General features: G+C 43.7%; 1 protein-coding gene across 1 annotated transcript in view; it reads left to right on the top strand.

The window, feature by feature from the left end:
* SLC7A14 (solute carrier family 7 member 14) overlaps window positions 1-20,281 on the top strand; it is a 116,682-nt gene extending 96,401 nt beyond the window's left edge. The window contains exons 7-8 of the mRNA XM_044251777.1: window positions 682-1,559; window positions 13,495-20,281. Of these exons, the coding sequence (XP_044107712.1) occupies window positions 682-1,559; window positions 13,495-13,817 (1,201 nt within the window). The 3' untranslated portion in view covers window positions 13,818-20,281. The remainder of the gene's footprint in view (window positions 1-681; window positions 1,560-13,494) is intronic.
* The last annotated feature ends 537 nt before the right edge of the window (window positions 20,282-20,818 follow it).

The following is a 20,818-nucleotide window of genomic DNA, read 5'->3' as shown; positions in this document are numbered from 1 at the left end:
GGCCCACAGGAACTACTAAAATAGTACCTGCCATTCATTCACCTTTGTTGGTCTTCTCCAGTTGGTAACTGGCTGGATTTAGCTGCATCTATGAGCACATGTTCTGAATTGTGCTGTTTTGCCAGCTAAACCCCTGCACTTTCATTATAGAGCAGTGCTTCTCAAGTTTTGGCATAAATCAGAATCCTCAGGAGGTTTTCTAAAGTATAATTTGCTAGGCTCCATGCCCAGAGATTCTGATGTAGTAGGTCTCTGGTAAAACCTGAAAATACACATTTCTAATAAGCTCCAAGGTGATACTGATGTTGCTGATCCGTGGACTGACCACACTGGGTAACACAGGGAACCCCAAGCAGGGAACCCCCATCCATCACTTCTTCCTAGGAAAGCTTGCACTTCAATTCAGGTTTCTGACATACTTCCTAAACTCAATCAACCCTTCACATCACATAATGAAGTAGGAACTTTAATAAAGAAGTTTGCCTCAAAACCAAGGCATTCAAGTAAATTCTTTTTAAATTATACTTCGAAAACCAAATCCTACGGTAGGAATAGGAGCTGAATTGAAACCAGTGAATCCAGAAGTAAATTGGAGGAGCAGGACCAGGAGGAGTTAAACCACGTTAGAGTCTGTCACCCTCTGTAACTCACTGCTAACCCTCTGCTTGCCCCTCCCTCCAGGTTCCTGGCTCACGTGAGCTCCTACACAGAGACGCCAATGGTGGCCTGCATTGTGTCAGGGTTCCTGGCAGCTCTCCTCTCACTATTAGTCAGCCTGAGAGACCTAATAGAGATGATGTCCATCGGCACACTCCTTGCCTACACCTTGGTTTCTGTCTGTGTCTTGCTCCTTCGATACCAACCGGAGAGTGACATTGACGGTTTTGTCAAGTTCTTGTCCCAGGAGCACACAAAGAAGAAGGAAGGCATCCTGGCTGACTGTGACAAGGAAGTTTGTTCTCCTGTGAGTGAAGGGGAAGAGTTTTCTGGCCCAGCCACCAACACATGTGGGGCCAAGAACCTACCATCTCTGGGAGACAATGAGATGCTCATAGGCAAATCTGATAAGTCAACCTATAATGTGAACCACCCCAACTATGGCACTGTGGACATGACCACAGGCATAGAAGCTGACGAATCCGAAAACATTTATCTCATCAAACTAAAGAAGCTGATTGGGCCCCGTTACTATACCATGAGGATCCGGCTGGGTCTTCCAGGCAAGATGGATCGGCCCACGGCAGCTACAGGGCACACGGTGACCATCTGCGTGCTGCTGCTCTTCATCCTCATGTTCATCTTCTGCTCCTTCATCATCTTTGGTTCCGACTACATCTCAGAGCAGAGCTGGTGGGCCATCCTTCTGGTTGTTCTGATGGTGCTGCTGATCAGCGCCCTGGTGTTCGTGATCCTGCAGCAGCCAGAGAACCCCAAAAAGCTGCCCTATATGGCCCCCTGCCTCCCCTTCGTGCCTGCCTTTGCCATGCTGGTGAACATTTATCTCATGCTAAAGCTCTCTACCATCACATGGATCCGGTTTGCAGTCTGGTGCTTTGTGGGTAAGCAACTTCCTTTGGAGCCTTGAGCATTCCCTCTCAAGGCCTTGAACAGGCTTATCCCAAAATTACCTCCTAGCTGGACTAGGTTTCTCCATTGCAAGAGAAATCTGGCTGGTTGTACGGACACTTGCTTTCTGCATTAGAGTCAGTAAAGCCAGTTATGCCCTATCTGCCTGTTAGGGTCTTGGTCTTTGGTTCTGAAGAATGATGCTGATCAATCCATCACTTTCCATCACTTCACCGAATACCATTACCGGACATTCTTTTTATGGATAATTAATTCCATAAAAAGTCCACTTAAAACGAATCCACATAATAAAGGGACAAAAAATAGCACAGTAAGAGTGAGAGTAGAAATGTTCAACTGGAATTCTACCTTGGAAACTAAAAATTATGAAACTGAAGTTTAAAAAAGCATTTTTCTTACATTGGGCAAAATTAAATTAAAATACCAATCATGCCCTAATTTCTTTAACAAGCAAAGTATGAATTAAGTGTGGATTTTTTGGCATAATATTTCTGACTAAATTATACCATTTCATATCCCCACTTCATATTGACTTTTATAAAATATCAAAGACTTTTTCATTTTTTCCCAAGATTCTTTCTTCATCCTTCAGATATTCTAGTCATTCTCTTGGGAAGCCCCTATCATGCCATCGGTCTTACTGATTTTCTCTTCTCCTGTTGGTAACTGATGTAACTCTGCCAGCTCCTCGACCGTCCACAACTTTGGGTGTAAATCAGAAATGCTCTCTCCAAATTCACATTTATTGCCTTCGAAAGGTCCTGCGGCTTTCCCAAGATTTTTAATCTCCCTTTGTGGCTGATTTATATTATCACATGTTTCTCACACCTAACAAGCACTGATGTTCGGGAGATGGCTGGAGATTGGTGCTCATAATAAGTTGAGAGGGAGGTTTAAATGAGTCTAACTTTAAAGTTCCTTAGTCACCCTCTTAAACTCCCTACACAGATTGTAGCCCTGAAGCCCCGTCCTCTCCTTGAAGTCAGGAATATGGGTGTTGAGCACTGCGTCCTCTGCTAGAACACAGCATGTGCTTAATAAATACTCCTCTCTGACTACTGTTTCGATGAGAAAAAAAAACAGAATAACTGGAAAGAAGCATGAGGAGGCGGAATTTAAACTGTAAGCCTGGAAGATAAGATTTACATAGAGGGAAGAAGGGGAGAAACAGTGCTCAGAGGACAGGGCTTTGGTCTTCCAGCAGATTCCTCACTGCTGAAGACCAGACTGTGTCTTCTTGTAAGCATCCTGGCCCAATTTTTCACGACTCTAGGTCTCATCCTTTGTTGGGCTTTCAGAGGAGTTCTTGAGAGAACCTCACTAACTCGTCAGGGTTTTAACTACTTACATGATTTATTCACAGTTTCTCTTCTCCATTTAAACCTACTTCTGTTGGAACATGTAGCTAACCAATGGAAAGATTTGACTGAAGAAGGGAGAAATGTTTCACTCATGTATTTGTCAAATGACTGAGGCATAGACATGAAGACACAGGCATTCATTCCTAGAGTGTTAAAGCTGGAAAGGATCTTCACTATCTAGTACAGTGTTACCCACAGGGTGGTGACCAGTCTATTGGTAATATTTGGGCTGATTTTAGAGAGTCTAGGAATGAATTTTTTGAGTTTTTAAAAATATTACATAGTTATTATACATTTTCACACATACTAGAAAAAATATATTTGCTCACATCAATCTGGTAATTATTTTTAAATTTAAAATGAGTCAAATTAAAGAAAAAAACATCAGTATTAGTACAGGTGTCATGATTCATAGTAATAATTAACACTTAATATAGCCCTTAGCACATACCAGCCATTATGCAAGGACTTTCCTCACATTAACGTACGTAACCCTCAAAATGACCTTCATTTTACAGATGAGGAAGCTGAAACATTTGACTGAGGTCACATAGCTAGAATTTGGTAAAGCCAAAATAAGCAGTCAGGTGGTGTGGGTCCAGGGATCGTGAGCACAGCCACTATACTAAGTACGTGGTATAGAAATAATGGAAGTTGGAGAAACACCAACATCATCTATCCCTCCCCACTTCTCCATCTCTCGGTTTTCCAGATGACAAAACTAAACTTCCAAAAAGTTAAATAACATTCTCAAGGTCAACAGGAATAATGGGAAGCTCTTGACAGGGCTATTACTAAAACCCAGTGTCTCCATGCTCAGCTCTGCACCTGGTACCGCCCCACCACAGTGCCCCTGAGCATCCTCCTTATTGGAGCAGAAAGTTTGATAAGTAGTTCCTGCAGATTGACGTCTAATGTCAGGGCTGACTCCGCAGGTGCACAACCTCTGCACACAGGGCCCCACATTTGGTCTAATGCTCTGCTGCTGCTGCTTCCTTGAATTCTTACCAAAATTTTTTCTTCTTAACAACTTTTTCACAAGAGGCTCTATGATTTCATTTTGCACTGGGGCCCACAATTTACATTACCAGTTCTGCATTGTATCTGTTTTCTGGAGCACCAGAGGCATTTAGCAAAAGTGGTAAGGTGGTGGGGATCCTTGCCTTTGGAATCAAACCACCCAGGTTCAAATCACCGCTCTGCCACCTCTGTGTCTTGTGACCTTGGGTAGTTCACTTAGCTACTCTGCGTTTCAGTTTACTCATCTGTAAAAAATGCAAATAATTCACTAGTCTTGATCTGGTTGCTCTTTGAGGCTTAGATAAGAAAAGGGATGCCTGGGTGGCTCAGTTGGTTAAGCATCTGACACTTGATTGCAGCTAGTCTCAGGTTTGTGATCTCAGAGTTGTGAGGTCAAGCCCAGGACCGGGCCCCATGCTGGGTGTGGAATCTGCTTGGGAGTCTCTCTCTCCCACTCCCTCTGCCCCTCCCTGCCTCTCCCCTTCAAAAAAATAATAAATAAATAAAATTTTAAAAGAATATATTGGGGAAAGTGATACGGATTATTTCTCTCCTGCCCTTCTTTTTAAAATCTAAAAGGATTCATTGTCCTCCAGACTAGCTATCACATGCCAAAATACAGCATGAACCTGTTCTGACTCAGGTTGCCCTCCCAGTTATCAGGCAGAAGAAAACTCCCAGAGAGCCTTTTGCAATCTTGCTGATAGCATAAACTTCAAACCTGTTCCAGAAACGGATACTCCCTGACATGGGAGGAAATCACCCTACAGCCTGGGGCTGCCCAGAGGGCACAGGAGCTCACAGCTCAATAAGCACCCAGCTGCTAGCCACCAATTTCCTTAGCATCATGGTCTTTGAAGACTGGTACATAAGTAAGCTTTGCCTAAAACAAAAATTCTCAATCTCAACTACACAGCAGAATTGCCTGACTGCTGAAATATTCTGTGCCCAGGATCCCCCCCTCAGAGATTGTCTCAAGTACTGGGCATTTTTTAAGGCTCGCCAGGTAATCATGAGGAGTCAGGTTTAAAATGATCTAGAACAGTGCTTCTCAGAGTTGGGTCCCCGACCAACAGCATCAGTATTACCTGGGAACTAGTTAGAAATGAGATTTTGAACTCCACCCCAGACCTACCAAGTCAGAATCTTGAGAGCAATTTAGGTTTTAACAAACCCTACAGAGTATTCTGATGTATGCTCAAATGTGAGAACCACTGACCTAGAGAGAAAAATAAGAAGATAATTAGTAAGCAGGGTAGATAATTTAATTACAAAAACTCCCTGTTTTCCAAAAACAAATTTTTGCCCATATAAAATATATCTATCCCACAACCCCATATTGGCTTATAAAATTTTCAGTGCTCTCATAGAACAAAGATTCCACCTCTAAACTTCTGAGTCTCTAAAATGTCAGATTTTTCTTCCTAATTTCTCTATTCATAGTATAACTTTCCTGGGGAGAACAGAAGAGATATTTTTAAATGGAACTTCTTATGAAACAGCAGCTACTTTTTTAAAAAGATTTACATGGTTGAGCTGAGTCATAACTTGATAATCTTCTTGGGCACATTTTTTTTTTTTAAACCAGGCTTCTCTAAATGAATCTTAATTACAACATTTTTCTAACAATGTTTTGCTAAGCTTTTGACCTTCAGATGAGCACGACTCATAGAGTAAAATAAGGCACAAGTCCCAACAAGATTACTCAGCACTTGTTTCTTTTCCTTCAGACAAGAGGAATAACACAAATAGCAAATGTTTGATAATCCCAACAAAATGAGCACAGAGGAGCCTGAGTTTTCCTTTCCTCTGCTGATGTGTTTGTAAAAGAACACCTCAAGGGGTTGGGCAGAGTCTCAGGGAGTCTGAAGCTAGCAGTGACCAATGATGACACTACTCCGTGGCACTTTCCAGCCCTACGGTTCCCTGTGGGACTTTGTTAGAAAGTAGCCATCTGGTAGACCAGCTCATGGGCCCCCTCACCCCAAGGGCTGCCAAGTTCTTGCCTGCATTTTTTCGGCCCCTCTGAGAAAGCAAATTCCTGTCTATAGATTTAGAGAACAGACAGTGATTTGGCAATGAACCTCATAAATCCTGTACTAAGACATAATTTCCAAAGAGAGGACATACCTATGGTCTTTACCTTTGCTATCATTTGAAAATCCTTTTGGAAATGGACTCAAAGCAGCGGTTGTCAAGAAGGGAAGAGGAGGAAGGAAGGGGGCTGTGAACTGGGGGCAGAGGGCATCAAGACAAATCAACTCCCGAGGATATGTCCCATAAATAGGCTTGAAACTCTCCCTGTAGGCAGAGGAGAAAACAATTGGCAACTTCACCAAATAAATGATGCTCAAAGGGGGAAAAAAAATCATGAAGGCCGGGATGAGGACGGTAACATAGCCAGCGCAACTGGGAGTGTGGAGGGGATCCCGCTGCAGTCCAGGCTGCCTGCTGGACGGGGCTGCGCACGGAGGAGGGGGCCTGGGCATCCCATGGCTCTATGCCCAGCGGCAGTTGCAGGGATGGCTCTCCTCTGAGACGAAGGAATGAAGGGAGAGGGGGCCTTGGCAGAGACAAAGGTCCTGGGGCAGGTGTGTGCAGCGTGCCTGGGACACAGAGCCATGACACAGTGAGCCCTAGGCACCTTTCCCTCAACATCGTATTTGTAAGATTCATCCACGCTGTTGCTTGTGGTTAAGTTGTTGGTTCTCCTTGCCCGGCAAGCCTTCCCCCGTGAGAATAACACACTGTTCTCATGCTCATGGACATTTAGCTGGCTTCCAGTCTGGGGCTCTTACAAATGGAGCTGCTGTGAACATTCTTGTACATGATGTTTGGTGGACACGTGGGGTTTCTGTGGAGTTAGAAGCGGAATTGCTGGCTTGGATTACTGGGTTTTTAAAAATATTCCTTTACAAGCTTGTATTCTGTCTCCTGGCCATTCTAGCCCCTAAAAAAGAAAAAAAAAAAAAAAAGGGTCCCCAGTTCCATTTTGCGGATGGGAGACTGAGGCATAAAGTCATGTGACTTTATATTTGATCTGTGGCAGAGCCAGGGAGAGAATCTCCAGCACCCCCCAAACCCCCATTCAATCCGAGCCTGCTCCTCCTGGCCACACCAAACTAAACAAACCTTATTGTTATTCTAATCAGCAGGGCTTGTGGCAGTATTTTAAAAACTAACCAGCGAAATGGGAGTTGGTAGGGATTGCAGCGGGTGGAGAGGACACCTTCTCATTACCATCCCGTCTTCCTTTCCGCACTGGCAAATGTCTGTTTTGGAAAGCTGATCCCGGGGTAGTAAAAATAAAAAACGCTCTGCGCATAACAAAGTGCCTCAGTTATCTGCAGCGGGCAGGGCTTCCTGCTGGAAAGTGAGCCCCAGGAAGAGGCCGCTCCACCCAGCCTGAGGCCGAGGTCGGGTGGCCCTCCTCCTCTGGCCGCCGAGCCTGTGACTGTGTACAGAGGACAGGAAGCTCCCAGGGGACTCTGGAGATCAGGCAGTGGCTCCTTAGCCAGAGTTCAGGCCAGTGGGGCCAGAAATCTGCTGTTACTGTCCATCTCCAGGTCCCCCCGGGCTCTGTGCAGAGCTGAGCTTTTGTTCAAGGTGTTCCGCCTTGACCACCTTGATCCCCAGAGATACCTCCCCCCTCCCCCCTCCTCCTACCTCTCACTTGTAGGTTTGGGGTCACTTACTTAATTTGCCCAGGTGGATCCACACAAGCAGAGTAAATGGGTGTGTTGCCCACCCCCCCACCTCACCCCCACCCACCCCCCATGCTCAGGGATCCCAGCATTTGAAAGCAAACCTGGCATTTCTAACCCTTCCTGGCGGTGCCTGGGTGGGTTGGGAAGAGCCATCAGTTTCGACTCAGGAGATAGAAGTTCCAGCACCATTTCAGTCACTGATTTATTAAACAGGTCTTAACCTCTCTGGGATGATCAATGAGGAAGGACTTTTCTACAAAGGGTTTTATGATCACAGAGTGTTCTACCACATAAAGAAAGCCCATTAAATTGCCAAAGGCATGATTCTTCATCTTGTCTAGCCTGAGTCTCTCTTGGGCACATTCTCCATCAGAGAATATCTGTCTGGAAGAAAAGCCAAGGCCTCCTTTCAGATATTTTCCTTCACTGCAAACAGCCTTTCACTAGACTCATTGCCATTACCTCGGAGAAGGCCTGGCATTCGGCCCGTGTGCCTAGAGAACAACCATGTCTGTTTTTCAAATACTGAAACCCTTCTGTGCCTACTGCTAACTAGTGGGTGCCCTACGTCTCTGCTCTCCCTAACTCAACAACTCAAAAAAATAACTCCAGCCCAGCCAGAGGGTCTGCAAGACCCCCTGCAACACAAAAGCTAATTCCCTTCTGATTTTTAACACCACACATGCCTTTTGCGTATTAGAGCTAAAGGATGTATAACTACAAAGCAATGGAGCTGAGTTTTTAAGGAACAGCAGGATTAAATATGCAAATATCAATTAGCCTTCGCATTCTTGAGGCATGGTTCCAAATGACTTCTGCTTATGCGGAAAGCAAATCCTCTCTGAAAAGTAAAACTTTGCCATCTGTAAGAGTTTATGAAAGAACATGATGCCTGTCCCAGTGACAAATAACAGTGCCCGAAAACTATATGAGGCAGTAATAGTGTCATTGGAGTGAATCTATAGTCTCTTAAAGTGAAGAATTAGAATTTTTCCCCACGTGCTTAATAATTCAGGGAAATTTCAATAATTCTGGATATCAGAAGATACTAAGGAATTATTATCAGTGTTTAGATGTGATAATGATACTAAGTTTTTAAGTCTATTTTTAAGATATGTACTTAATTATTTACAGATGAAGCATAGGATGGAAAGGATTTGTTTCCAAATGATCTAAAAACAAGGACTCAGGGGGGTGGGTGTCTGGAGGAAGCAAGTGATGAGTATTTGGGCTTCTTTATACTACTCTTTCCACTTTGGTACACGTTTGGAATTCTTCAAACTAAAAAGCCAAGCAAAATTGTTTTCAATCAGTCTATCCCCCCTGGCCAGCCCTGGGAGGTGAGATACACCTTGGATGGGGACCCGGGGAGCCCCTAAGAACTCACAGTCCCAACACCATCCGTGTTGCAGTGGAAAATCTTACTTTGTCCTATACCCCCATTTCCTGTTTCTGAGACGTATGTAATCCTAACCTCCCCACTCCCTGCCCCCCACCCCCACACTCACACACTCTCACACTCACATGCACATTCCCAAACAGGCTGGGAGGAATCTAAACAAGATAACACATATAATGTTTTGAACTCCTTGGGAGAAAGATACAACATAAATCACGCATCATGAGGACCTCAGCACCCAGAAGTGTTGTGTGAAGTTCGGTTTAGATGATTCAGAATTCCCAGAATCCCCACAGATTTTTCAGAAACTACCTCATGCTTAGTTTTCTAAGCCAACTGAAGAAAGGAAAAAAAAAAAGGAGCAGAAACAAAACACCCTGCTGCTACACAGGAGGCTTTTAGCAGCTCTGTTTACTCCTGCGACACAAAGCCTTTGTTTATGTGTGACAGATGGTCGTCCATGCTTGTCTCCTCGCTCTCTCTACCTCCCTTCCACCCTCCCTCCCTCACTTGATCCCCTCTGCTGTTTTGTGTCCCTCCATTTTTTCCTTTCCTCCAATCCTTGGTGCCTTACACCATTTTCCTTGAACTTACTCAAAGGCCAACAAGAAGCGTCAGGCAGAATGCCAGTCCTTTGCCCGGGCTGACCGTTGGCTGTGTGGCTTCCACCAGGCTGCATGCACACAGTCACTTCTTGGTTCAGACCACTCGTGTTTTAAATATATATATATATATATATATATATATATATATATTTTTTTTTTTTTTTTTTTTTTTTTTTTTTTATTTACTTGAGATCGAGAGAAAGAGAGCATGGTGGAGAGAGGCAGAGGGAGAGAGAGTCTGGGGCAGGCTCCCCACTAAGCACAGAGCCTGACGCCAGGCTAGCTCCATCCACCCCCCCAACCCTGAGATCATCACCTGAGCAGAAACCAAAGAGTCAGATGCTCAGCCAACTGCGCCCCACCCTGGGCACCCCGAAATATATATATATATATATATTTTTTTTAAGATTTTATTTATTTTTATTTGACAGAGAGAGATCACAAGCAGGCAGAGAGGCAGGCAGAGAGAGAGAGGAGGAAGCAGGCTCCCTGCTGAGCAGAGAGCCCGATGCGGGACTCGATCCCAGGACCCTGAGATCATGACCTGAGCCGAAGGCAGCGGCTTAACCCACTGAGCCACCCAGGCGCCCCCCGAAATATATTTTTAAAGACAAAATAACACCTTTGAAATTATAGGAGGCTCAGAGCAAACATTAAAAGGCCCATAAATACTTACATGACAGATTTCCATGGGTTGCTTTTTCAAAGTAATCATAGTCAGTGCATTCAGGAGCACACATGTTCCTCTGGACACCGTCATTCCCAAAGAACAAAGAAGGAATATAGCCATAACCCCTTACTCAGTGCATACTGTGATAAGCACAGTCTGTAGGCCGGCCTGCGGAGCGAAGGTGTGAAGGACCGGGTTTACAAGACTCCTCTCTCTCCATGCGAATGCTGCTTCAGCCCTCAGCCTGCTTCTTTTTTTGTAAAATGAAGGTACTCGAACAGATCTAGAGACTCTGTCCAGCTCTAAATATCTAGGATTCTATGAGGCTCTTAGAGAATTTCCGTAAATCAGTCTACCTGACACCACCACACCTGTGGGGGCAGGGGAAGATCTGTCAGAATAGATGTCAGACCATCTGGAATGATGACCTGTGTGATGGCAGAGCAGAGAGCTTAGAGGCAAAGGCAAAAGAAAAGAAAGGGTATTAAGTTCAATAGGGAAATAACTCACTTATAAATAGGGTCTGAGAAGGGGATCAGATGGAAAGAATTGATATAATAGAGACAAAGCAGGAATCGGAGGCAGGATTCGACCCCTACCTCAATGCCTACGGGGAAAGATAGCAAAAACGGGCAAAAAGAGCTGTGTGCCTGTTGATCCCACCTGGTCTCCTGATATTTATTCTCAGGTCTCAGACATGCTTCCAACAGAGGCATTCTCCAACCAGGAACATACTTTCCCTTTTAGAAGGGACCTTAACTTGATGCCTTGTCCTACACAAGGGTAATAACTATCCCCCATGGCTACTCCCCCCCCCCCGACACACACACACAAGAAAGAGTCAAGATCCGTGTTCAGAAAAATGAAGTCGCTATTTGAGAGTAGCTACATCTGCAAATGATTAACTCTAGGATTTATTACCAATTAGGACTATAAATCTCTGCTTACTTTGGCTCCTAGAAAGTTGATTTCACTGGGGAATGGGGCAGGGGGTAAGGAGAAAGTCATTTGAAACAGAAAGGGAGAAATCCAAGTTGAAAAAGACCCACTTCAAATTCAAAAGGAGCAGGATTTCTCAGGCACCAAAGAGGGAAACAGAACATAACGTGACCTTGTGGTTCTGAGCAAACAGCTGTGCAGATGCCTGCAGGGTTAGCAAAGTCAAAGGGATGAGTGCCACTCAGAAGAAGGATTCTGGGGTTTGGAAGGGAGTTGTGTAACTGAGTGGCATCCAGTGGCCAAGTCTCTGTTGGCCAGTGTGGACAACAGAGTACAGGTCTCAGGAGCTTTATGTTCCTGGTCTGAAGGAGTCCCAGTATTGGCTGCCCATTGGACTCACCTGTGAAGCTTTAAAACATACACATGCTAAGCGAAATAAGTCAATCAGAGAAAGACAATTATGTCTCTCTGATATGATCTCTCTGATACGAGGAATTTGGGGAGTGGGTGATGGGGGTTAGGGAGGGAAAAAGTGAAACAAGATGGGATCCGGAGGGAAACAAACTATAAGAGACTCCTAATCCCAGGAAACAAACTGAGGGCTGCTGAGGGGTCAGGGGGTAGGGATAGGGTGGCTGGGTGATGGACGTTGGGGAGGGTCTGTGCTATGGTGAGTGCTGTGAACTGTGTAAGACTGATGATTCACAGACCTGTACCCCTGGGGCAAATAATACATTATATGTTAATTTAAAAAATAAAAGATATAATGAAGAGGGGGAAAAAAAAATAACCATACCTATGCTTCGATCACACTGCAGACCCATTAAATTAGAATCTCTAGGGGTGGAGCTTAGGTGTAAGGGTGGTTCAAAAACTCCCCAGGTGGCCCTCCAGCTGAAGTCAGAGTTGAAAGCCACTGCTTACCCATTTCATCCTCATGGCAACCCCATGTCATAGGTGCAGTGACTATCATGAAGAGAAAATGAGGCACAAAGAAGCTAAGTAACTGGTCCGGGGTTACATGGCTAATAGTGATGGAGGCAGGATTTGAACCCAGGGCTCACGCTCTTAATCATCATGCCCTATGACCCCCCAAGGCTATGATTCTCAGCTATTTTAAACTCTGAGCCTCCCTGAGCTTTTCAAGATAGAAAATGGGGGTTGTTGAACAATTTTTAAATTTTATTTATTTATTTATTTATTTAGAGAGAAACAAAGAGAGCATGAGCAGGGGGGCAGAGGGAGAAGCAGAGAGAATCCCAAGCAGACTCCGAGCTGAGTGGACCCTGAGATCACCATCCAAGTGAAAACCAAGAGCTGGATGCTTAAGGGACTGCCCCACCCAAGGGCCCCTCAAACTATTTTTATACTTAATCACAGAAAAATTATAATAGAAATGAAACATTAGCCCTAATTAATGTTCCATATTGCCTAGGAAAACAAGTTTCTTCCCTTGGCTTGGAATGACATCAGCTAAGGAGGTTGTACTGGAAATTTCATGCCCATCAGAAGTTCTCACTCATTCATTCCTTCAACAAAGATTAAGTGCCAGTTTTCCGCAGAGTCTCAAAATAGAAGCACGCTGGGCAGATAATCACACCATAAGCGTTCCAAGGGCCCTAACAGTGGCAGGCAGCAGACCCTTTGAGAGCGAACAGCTCTGAACGGCAGTAATACAATACTCCTTTGGTGAGTGAAAAATGGCGAAGTAAACCATGGGGCAGTATAGGTGCACTGCTGGGTGGGGAGATGAAAGATGGCATCCCTAACGGGGGCGCGGGGTAATAAAACGCTACAAGAAGGTTGGGGAGATTCACAAATATTTAAGTCGGGGCGGAAAATGCAAATTCCTAGTTGGCACCTGCTTGAGTGTAGTGATACAGGGAGGTGGGGACAGAGGTGACTAGAGAGTCCACATTCTGTCTAAAGAGGCAGCTAGCGCTCCCGTCACACCTGCCATATAGGAATGTGGGAGTAGGGTCGTGAGACCCTCTGGCGTTTTTAGGGGAAGCTGTAAATACGGGTCGCTTCACGCCAGACAGCCCAGTTTTTAAATGACACTTAGCTGGAGTCTCTTCCAGACACGATGTAGACCAAAGATAACACATCCACCGCGGACTCCGCTTTCACCACTGAGCACCCCCGCGCTGGTCCCGTGGATCCCCGGAGCAACTGCTTACAGGCCTGTGCCTCTCCCTCCCTGCAGGTATGCTCATTTACTTCGGGTACGGCATCTGGAACAGCACCCTGGAAATCAGCGCGCGCGAAGAAGCCCTGCACCAGAGCACGTACCAGCGCTACGACGTGGACGACCCCTTCTCGGTGGAGGAGGGCTTCTCCTACGCCACAGAAGGCGAGAGCCAGGAGAACTGGGGCGGGCCGGCTGAAGACAAAGGCTTCTATTACCAGCAGATGTCAGATGCCAAGGCCAATACCCGGACAAGTAGCAAAGCGAAGAGCAAAAGCAAACACAAACAGAACTCAGAGGCCCTGATTGCAAATGATGAGTTAGATTACTCTCCAGAGTAGGAGTAAACACACAAGAAACGTGTAGAAACGGTGGTGATTCCTTTTCAGTAACTTAAACCGTGGGCTAGAGGATGAAAACATTTTTGGCTCTCATTTCAAAAATCCAGCCTTCCCCAGAGTCAGTCCCCAGTCATAGCCTGTCATTTGCTAGTTTTGCTCTTCCGGATAGTTCTGTCGAAGAGTTTAACCTGGGTTTCATCATTGATCCCCTTGTTTAAAAAAGAAAAAACAAAAAACAAACAAAAAAAAAAAAAATGAAGAAGAAGAAGAAGCTAAACCAGAGGCTGCAAGAAATTCTGTCTTAGGTGTGACCATCAGAGCTGATGGCGGCAAGTGTTTCCTAGGCCTTTGCTTTGCTGGTTGAAGCTTTTTGCTTCTTATGGAGACCCCAGAAGCAGGGGCTCATTTTGGGGGCCACCCTGAGGCTGCAGCTCCTCCTGGAGATGTGCCAAAGCAGGCAGGTGTGGGTGTGGGTGTGGGCAGGTGGACGTGGGCACTTTCTCAGCAAGAAACGTTTGGTCTGAAATCTCACAAAAACGAATCCATGGAGAAGACACAGGCTTCTTTTTATTCACCAAGGTTCTCCCAATCTCCAAACTCTCACTTTAGGATCCAGCAAAGGTTAGGGACTCTGAGACCGTTTCCCCCAGAGGTCTGAGAGCTACCCTAAGGCAGCCTTGCAGATCCAACAATGTGGTAAGAAGCACCATCAAAGCACTACTTGAATGCCCAGGAAAAAAAAAATAAAATAAAAAATCAGCTAACTATCTCTTGCGGTGAAGGCCAGAAGGGCACTGGCAGAAATTAACTCTCTGTCATACCTTTTCTTTTACCAGCCTCTTGGCTCCTGCTGATATAATGAAAGGGGGCAAAGTCGGAGCATGATTTCATGGCATTAATATGCCTTGAAGAAGTAGGCCGTTTGTTTTCTAATCGGATAAAAATCTTTACAAGGAGAAGTGACCCAGCCGCTGAGATCACATTGCAAATTCTATTTCAGATTTCCAAAATTATAAATTGCGTAGTTTGTTGAGATTTGCCACCGCATGAGCTGCGGGGGCTTCTCTGAAAACAGAACTGTTGAAGCTCGGCTTGTGAGGTAATGGCATTCCAAGAGATCACATTTCACTTCTGAACCTTACTCTCAGATACGAGTAGCTTGCTTTTAGATATATATTTTGTCTGTTCTTCCCAGAGCAGGTTCACTGAAGCCCAGAAAAATGCCTACCTGGTAAGGTCTGCATCAGGCCCTAAGAGGGGCTCTTAAAGGAATTTTCTTCTAAATAACCTAGGTGAGAGAATGTGTGGCAGGAAAAAAACACACGGCTTATCAGTTCTACTCCTGGGTCCCCGGGATTCCCACGGCGGCCTGCAGTCTTGCACGCATCAACACGAAGGCGCGGTGGCAATCAAGCTACAGTCTTTATGGGGGTTTCCTGAAAGGGGCGCAAAATAGCAGATTTCTTGCCCTCCCTCTCAGATCTAGTACTATGCCAAAAGTTTTCTAGACTACATCGACTAACGTGAAGTCTATTCTTTGTTGAAAGGTTGAGGTTCGTGCCATCTTGGCATACCTTAGGATTACAGACAGGAGGCAGAAGTCCATTTTTTCACTCAGTGAACAGTGACTGAGACTGTATCAAGTGCGAAGCAATGGGAATAGAACAAAGTGTAATATTCTGCCCTTGGGGGCTCCCAGGGCAGGGAATGAGCAGCACTGGCATCTGACAAACACAGATAAAACCACCAAGCCTGACAAGCCTTCCTGGCTGATGCCCTGGGCTTTAATATAGAATAAAATAGAAGGTCAATTGAACCTAGTTTTTTTTTTTTTTTTTTAAACATGCTTTTAAGTAAATTGCATATTGCACCTATGGCCAACGAATGCCAGTAAATTCAAGTAACGCCTATTTTCTAGAACTTCTTTTCCATTCTTCTGTATGAATTGTTTAGAATTCTGGTTTCCTGGGGTCATTTTGTCAATGTAACGCGTGACAACACCATGTTTTTTTCTTCCCTAAACTTACCCCTAAAGATACAGTGCCTGGTCTGTGAAACACACCCTTGGGGATGAACTATGGACGAATTATCAGTAGTTTTTTGTGAATACAAAGTTTTGAACTAGTTTCGAGACTCAACAAGTCTGCCTAAACTAAATACAATGTGTGAAGCCTGAAATATCCAGATAGATGGCGGGGTGGGGGGGCTATATTCATTAAAAATGTTCAAAAAGAAATATGGGTGTAAAACAACAAAATCTTAACGTGGCTGAAAGAGCTCCCTTTCAGTAGTGAGTGTTAAGTATTAAGGTCACGATAGTTTGCTGGCAGATGTATGGAATTTCTGTAGCATGAGGAGAGAGAATACAGAGTGAACCCCGTTGGTATTGATTTTGCAAAGACTCTATGAACTCTTCTGGTTCTGGAGACATTTCTCCAAGATTGTATCTCCTTTCTATAATCTTGGTCTCTTTATTTCTCTAAAGTAAGTCAACTCCCTAGCAATCTTAGTTTTTAAAAAAAAAATTAGTATGATAGAGAAAGACTTTTTTAAGTAAATTGACATGTTTTTGTTCATGTTTCCCAGCTTCTATGAAATGGTCCCAGGTTTCACAATGCAGTTTCAAATACTGTCAGTTACTAGAATGATTATATTAGTGTTTCCTAGCAATTTTCTCAAGACCGCATTAGTGGAATCACGTTAAAAGTAAGATCACCTTATAATTACTGTAGAAACTTAGCCTTCTTAAATGGGTCCAAGGAAGACCTACATTTTATTGAATTCTTCTCTCCTGCAGGAGCTTTTCCAGGAAGGTTTCATTGTGTGAATTAGTAATGTGAAACCAATTATGAACTTTTTTGTAATTGTATTCAATTTATTGGTACCCTGCTTCCTTTCAGAAAGATTTCAAGGTGGCTATTAAAAAACATATAATGCAAAAATAAGCAAGGAGCTTGGGTAAATAAAAACAGAAATAGAAAGGATAAGACGAGGCTAGAGTGTGTATGTTCAGTGCACAAATGCAAAATCTTGATATGCATTGCTAAATTTGCCAATGAGGTAGCAACTTGAAAAACACTGAAATTGTTGGGAAGGACAAGATAAAATACTCCTGCATGATAAGAACAAATCTTTCCCCATGAGGGCAGAGAACAGCATAGATCATTGAAACCCACATACAAGCTCCAGGCTTAGATTTTGCCAGCTCCCCGTGCCTGGCATAGAGTGGGTGTTCAGTAAAGTACCTGATGATCAGATGGAAGGCTGAATGGACAAATGAAAGGAAAAGGAAATATCACCTATTCAAGAATGTTTTGTGGAGTCCTTATCTGTGCTATGGTCTAAGACATGGGGGAACCAGGACATATAATATATATCAATAAAAACCATAGAGAAGGTTACATGTAAGATGAGGGAGTTACAATGTTCAACAAGAGTTCAAATACAGAAAAGACCTCCTTCCATTGGGAAAAACGATAGCGAATGTAGTCCTTGCGTGGAGCCCTGCGGAATGGGCAGAACCTTTCCCCCAGATAGAAATGGGGGAAAGGTTTGCCAAGTGGAGAATCAGCACGAGTAAGGCAGAGATGGGCTGACAGCGGTCTCTGACTAATAATGTGTACTGTGCACCTCCTGCATGGGAAAGCAAGAAGCTAGTTTGAAAGGAGCTTATGATATACACATGGTTGAGCTATGGAACAGTAAGAAATAATGCTGAGAGGGTGGCGATGGCTTATTCACAGACAGACTTGAACAACGAACTAAGCTGGCTGGCTCTCCTTGGGTGGGGAGGCACCAGGGAAATGATGAATGTATGAATCAGGGAGGACTGGGCTTTAGGAACCCAGGGCAGTGGCTTCCTCCACTTGTGTAAGGACCTAACAGATCACACACTCACTTCGAATAGATTTAATATGTTAAAGGGGAAAAAATATCCAAATTTTAGCAATGTATGATTGATTCCTCTTTTGAATCCTGTCTGATTTCATCCTTAACCTAGGAAAAGCATAGTCATTTAACATGTAGACAGGCAATACCAAAGTTGTTCCCAGCCATTTTAAAGTTTTCAACAGTAACTTTAAACAACCTTACCTATTTTTTCTAGCTAACTATACTAAAAAGTAAAATTTCAGCTCCAGATTTTACTTGAGCACAAGGCCACTTTGAACTGGTGAAAGGAATCAGATGATAGAATTCAGTGAAGAATCCAGTTCTAGGGCTTAGTCACTAATGGCTAATCAAATGTCTACATCATGATCATGATGTTAGATATATGGGGGGAAGGGAAGCTGTTGAGATTAACAACACATTTCTGTACATACAAACCCAGAAATTACTGGGAAACAAAACACAAGCTCCTCCAAAGAAATGTCTTTCCCCTATTCTCCTGAAAAAGACTGATAGACTTGACTTCCTTCACATCACATTTGTTGGAAGTTTACAAGAGCATACCTTTTCTCTGCATTATAAATAGAAGCTACAGGAGTATGAGAATCAGCCCACAAGACTAGGAGAAATGCTTGTCCCCTCTCCCTTGCTTTTACCAGGCACTGAGATGACCGTGGAAGCTCATGGGTGGTCAGCTACAGGTTCACCTAAGTTTGTATCTCAGAACAGAGAAGTCAGAAGTCAGGGAGCATGTCCCAATCCTGGGCTGGAACCAACTCACTGAATCCAGGCAGAGTGAATGGCCTGCTCTTGGATGTAAGCTTTCAGGCTAGCAAACAATCCAGAGATGGCCTTAATTTCTGATGCTGGTGGGGAGCAGAGGAGCGAAGGAAACACACACTTAGGGGTGCATGATAGCACTCCATTTCTATGCCATGTGGAACAAGACTAGTCAAAGAAGGTGTTTCTAACCAACATTTTCTCAGAGTCTCGGTTTCTTTTGCATGCTTGTATCTCACTGACACCAAGGACCCATTTGTCTTCAAGGGTCCTTTCGAGTCCCTAAGAGAGAGAGAGGCACCCGCTGCTAACCACGGATGGGCTGGCCGTGAAAGAGCCAGTGCTTGTCATTAAAGAGCAGGCAAAGCCAGGAACCACATCCCAAACTACAGGAACCCGGATGTTGTTCATTGAAGGGTGGACTTCGTATTTCCCAGTTCCGTGGTGATGGGGAGCAAAAAGGCCCCTTTCCTGTACATAACTGTTAGTGCTGTGTCCATTTTTCTCTCTAAGACTCCAGGAGGAGAAGCTATTGTAATTCCTTTTTCTCCTCAGGAGCTACCGCTTTCGAAAATGCTTTCCTCCTCTTGCTCGGCTTGACTAATACACGCATCATTCTGAAAGACCTAGGCAGTTGCATTTTGTCAAAATTATCTCTCTTAGAAAATGTCCTTTTTTTCTTTTAGGACTTAAAGCCCAAAAGGGATTAGTGGAAGTTTTGCAGCCCACCAAAAGTGAACGTAATTCTGCAATATCAACTAAAATAGTGTTAGAAACCATTAAACAGTATTCTACATGCGTGGAATTACGAAATTCGCAGAGAACGTTCACAAAATCAGCTTTGGGCTTGAAGCCTTCCGAAAGCAGGGAGCTGTAATTCCTTACCCTCCGAGAACTTATTAGTACATTCTGGTACAATATGGAGAGAAAATGCCTTTGTGTGAGAATGAAGAAACAAGGCAGCCTAGATTTTTTTCATCAGGGACCCCCTCTATGCTTTCTTTCTATGACGCTTTCCTAACAAGGACACTGGTGACTTTGGCTTTTAAAGAGAACGTGGGTCATGTAAATTTCCCTTGAAGCACAGACTTTGAAGGACTGTGTTCCTTCGGAGAGTGAGATGAGGTGAGTTCTTCTTGCACATCTCCTGGTGGGTATCGGCAATTGCCAGTTCACGGGTCTCACTCATTCATGCTCCTGGAAGCAAGAATCTACACCAGAAATCATGGACTCCCCAAAGCAAAGACATGCTATGTTAATGCTACAATAGCGCATAAATACCTCAACTGTCTGGGCTGATAGAGGGGCTGCAGGTTTTAAGAGAGCAGATACTATCCTCCTCCATGTAGTCACACCATCTAACGACAGGACTCAACATTCTAGTTTTCTTCACTGTGGAAAAGAAACGTCACTGTTTAATCCGTATCCAAAGTTCTAAATACAGCTTGTAAATTTTACTGACTTGTTTCCTTTTGTTGGGTCCTTGAGAAGTACAACTTGCTTTTGCAGATGGTAATTTCTAGTGTCTTTCTCTGCTGTATTTTTTGTTTTTGGTATGAAATTGCTGTATTTGTTAAAGTTTGTTCGTTCTGTGGTTTTTAATTCCCATTGGTGCACTGTACAATGGGGTGTTATAGTGTATCATCAAGAAAGAAATAATATGCTGATATGTTATGGAGTGTGTTTTATTTTCAAATGACTCTGTGGTGTTGATGATATATTGATTTACCAAGATACTAAGGGAAAATTCTAAATTTACCAAAATGTGTATATTTTAATAAATGTGTAAAGCTTTATTGTGTGCCTTTAAATTTAAAAATGGGTTATAAAGAAAGTCAGAAACAAAAGTGTCTTACTATAAATCCATAGCAATGTAAAGCTTTTACACAGAAGACTACCAAAAGAAAAAAAAGAAAAGAAAAAGGAGCTTTCCCATATTTTGTTGACCTTAACCAGTATCTGAAGTCTGATATTTTCTTTCCATTCTAAAATGGAGAAGAATAAGTGAATCTTGCCTTAAATGTTTCAATTGTCCTTTGTAGAAAAGCCAGATAAATGAGCTCATTTCTTTTGGAACTAAGTGCATTACTGTGGAAAATTCATTTTCAGAATAAAAATATTTTAAAAACTACAGCTAATTGACTATTAAAATTAAAATTTGAAGAAAGTCAGTGCTATCCTACCGTTTTAAATTCACTTCATTTCCATGAAGAGAACAGAAGTTCTTCTTTAGTGGACTCTTGAGAGAACAGCAAGTGATCTGATCTCCTTTTGACCATTTTCTTCTAACATGGTCCCGGACTCTGTCAGGGACCCCCTCTACACTGCCTCCT

This window comes from Neovison vison, chromosome 6 (genome assembly GCF_020171115.1).
Source record: "Neovison vison isolate M4711 chromosome 6, ASM_NN_V1, whole genome shotgun sequence".
Taxonomy (NCBI): Eukaryota; Metazoa; Chordata; class Mammalia; order Carnivora; family Mustelidae; genus Neogale; species Neogale vison.
This window is presented reverse-complemented; position numbering and strand designations above follow the sequence as displayed.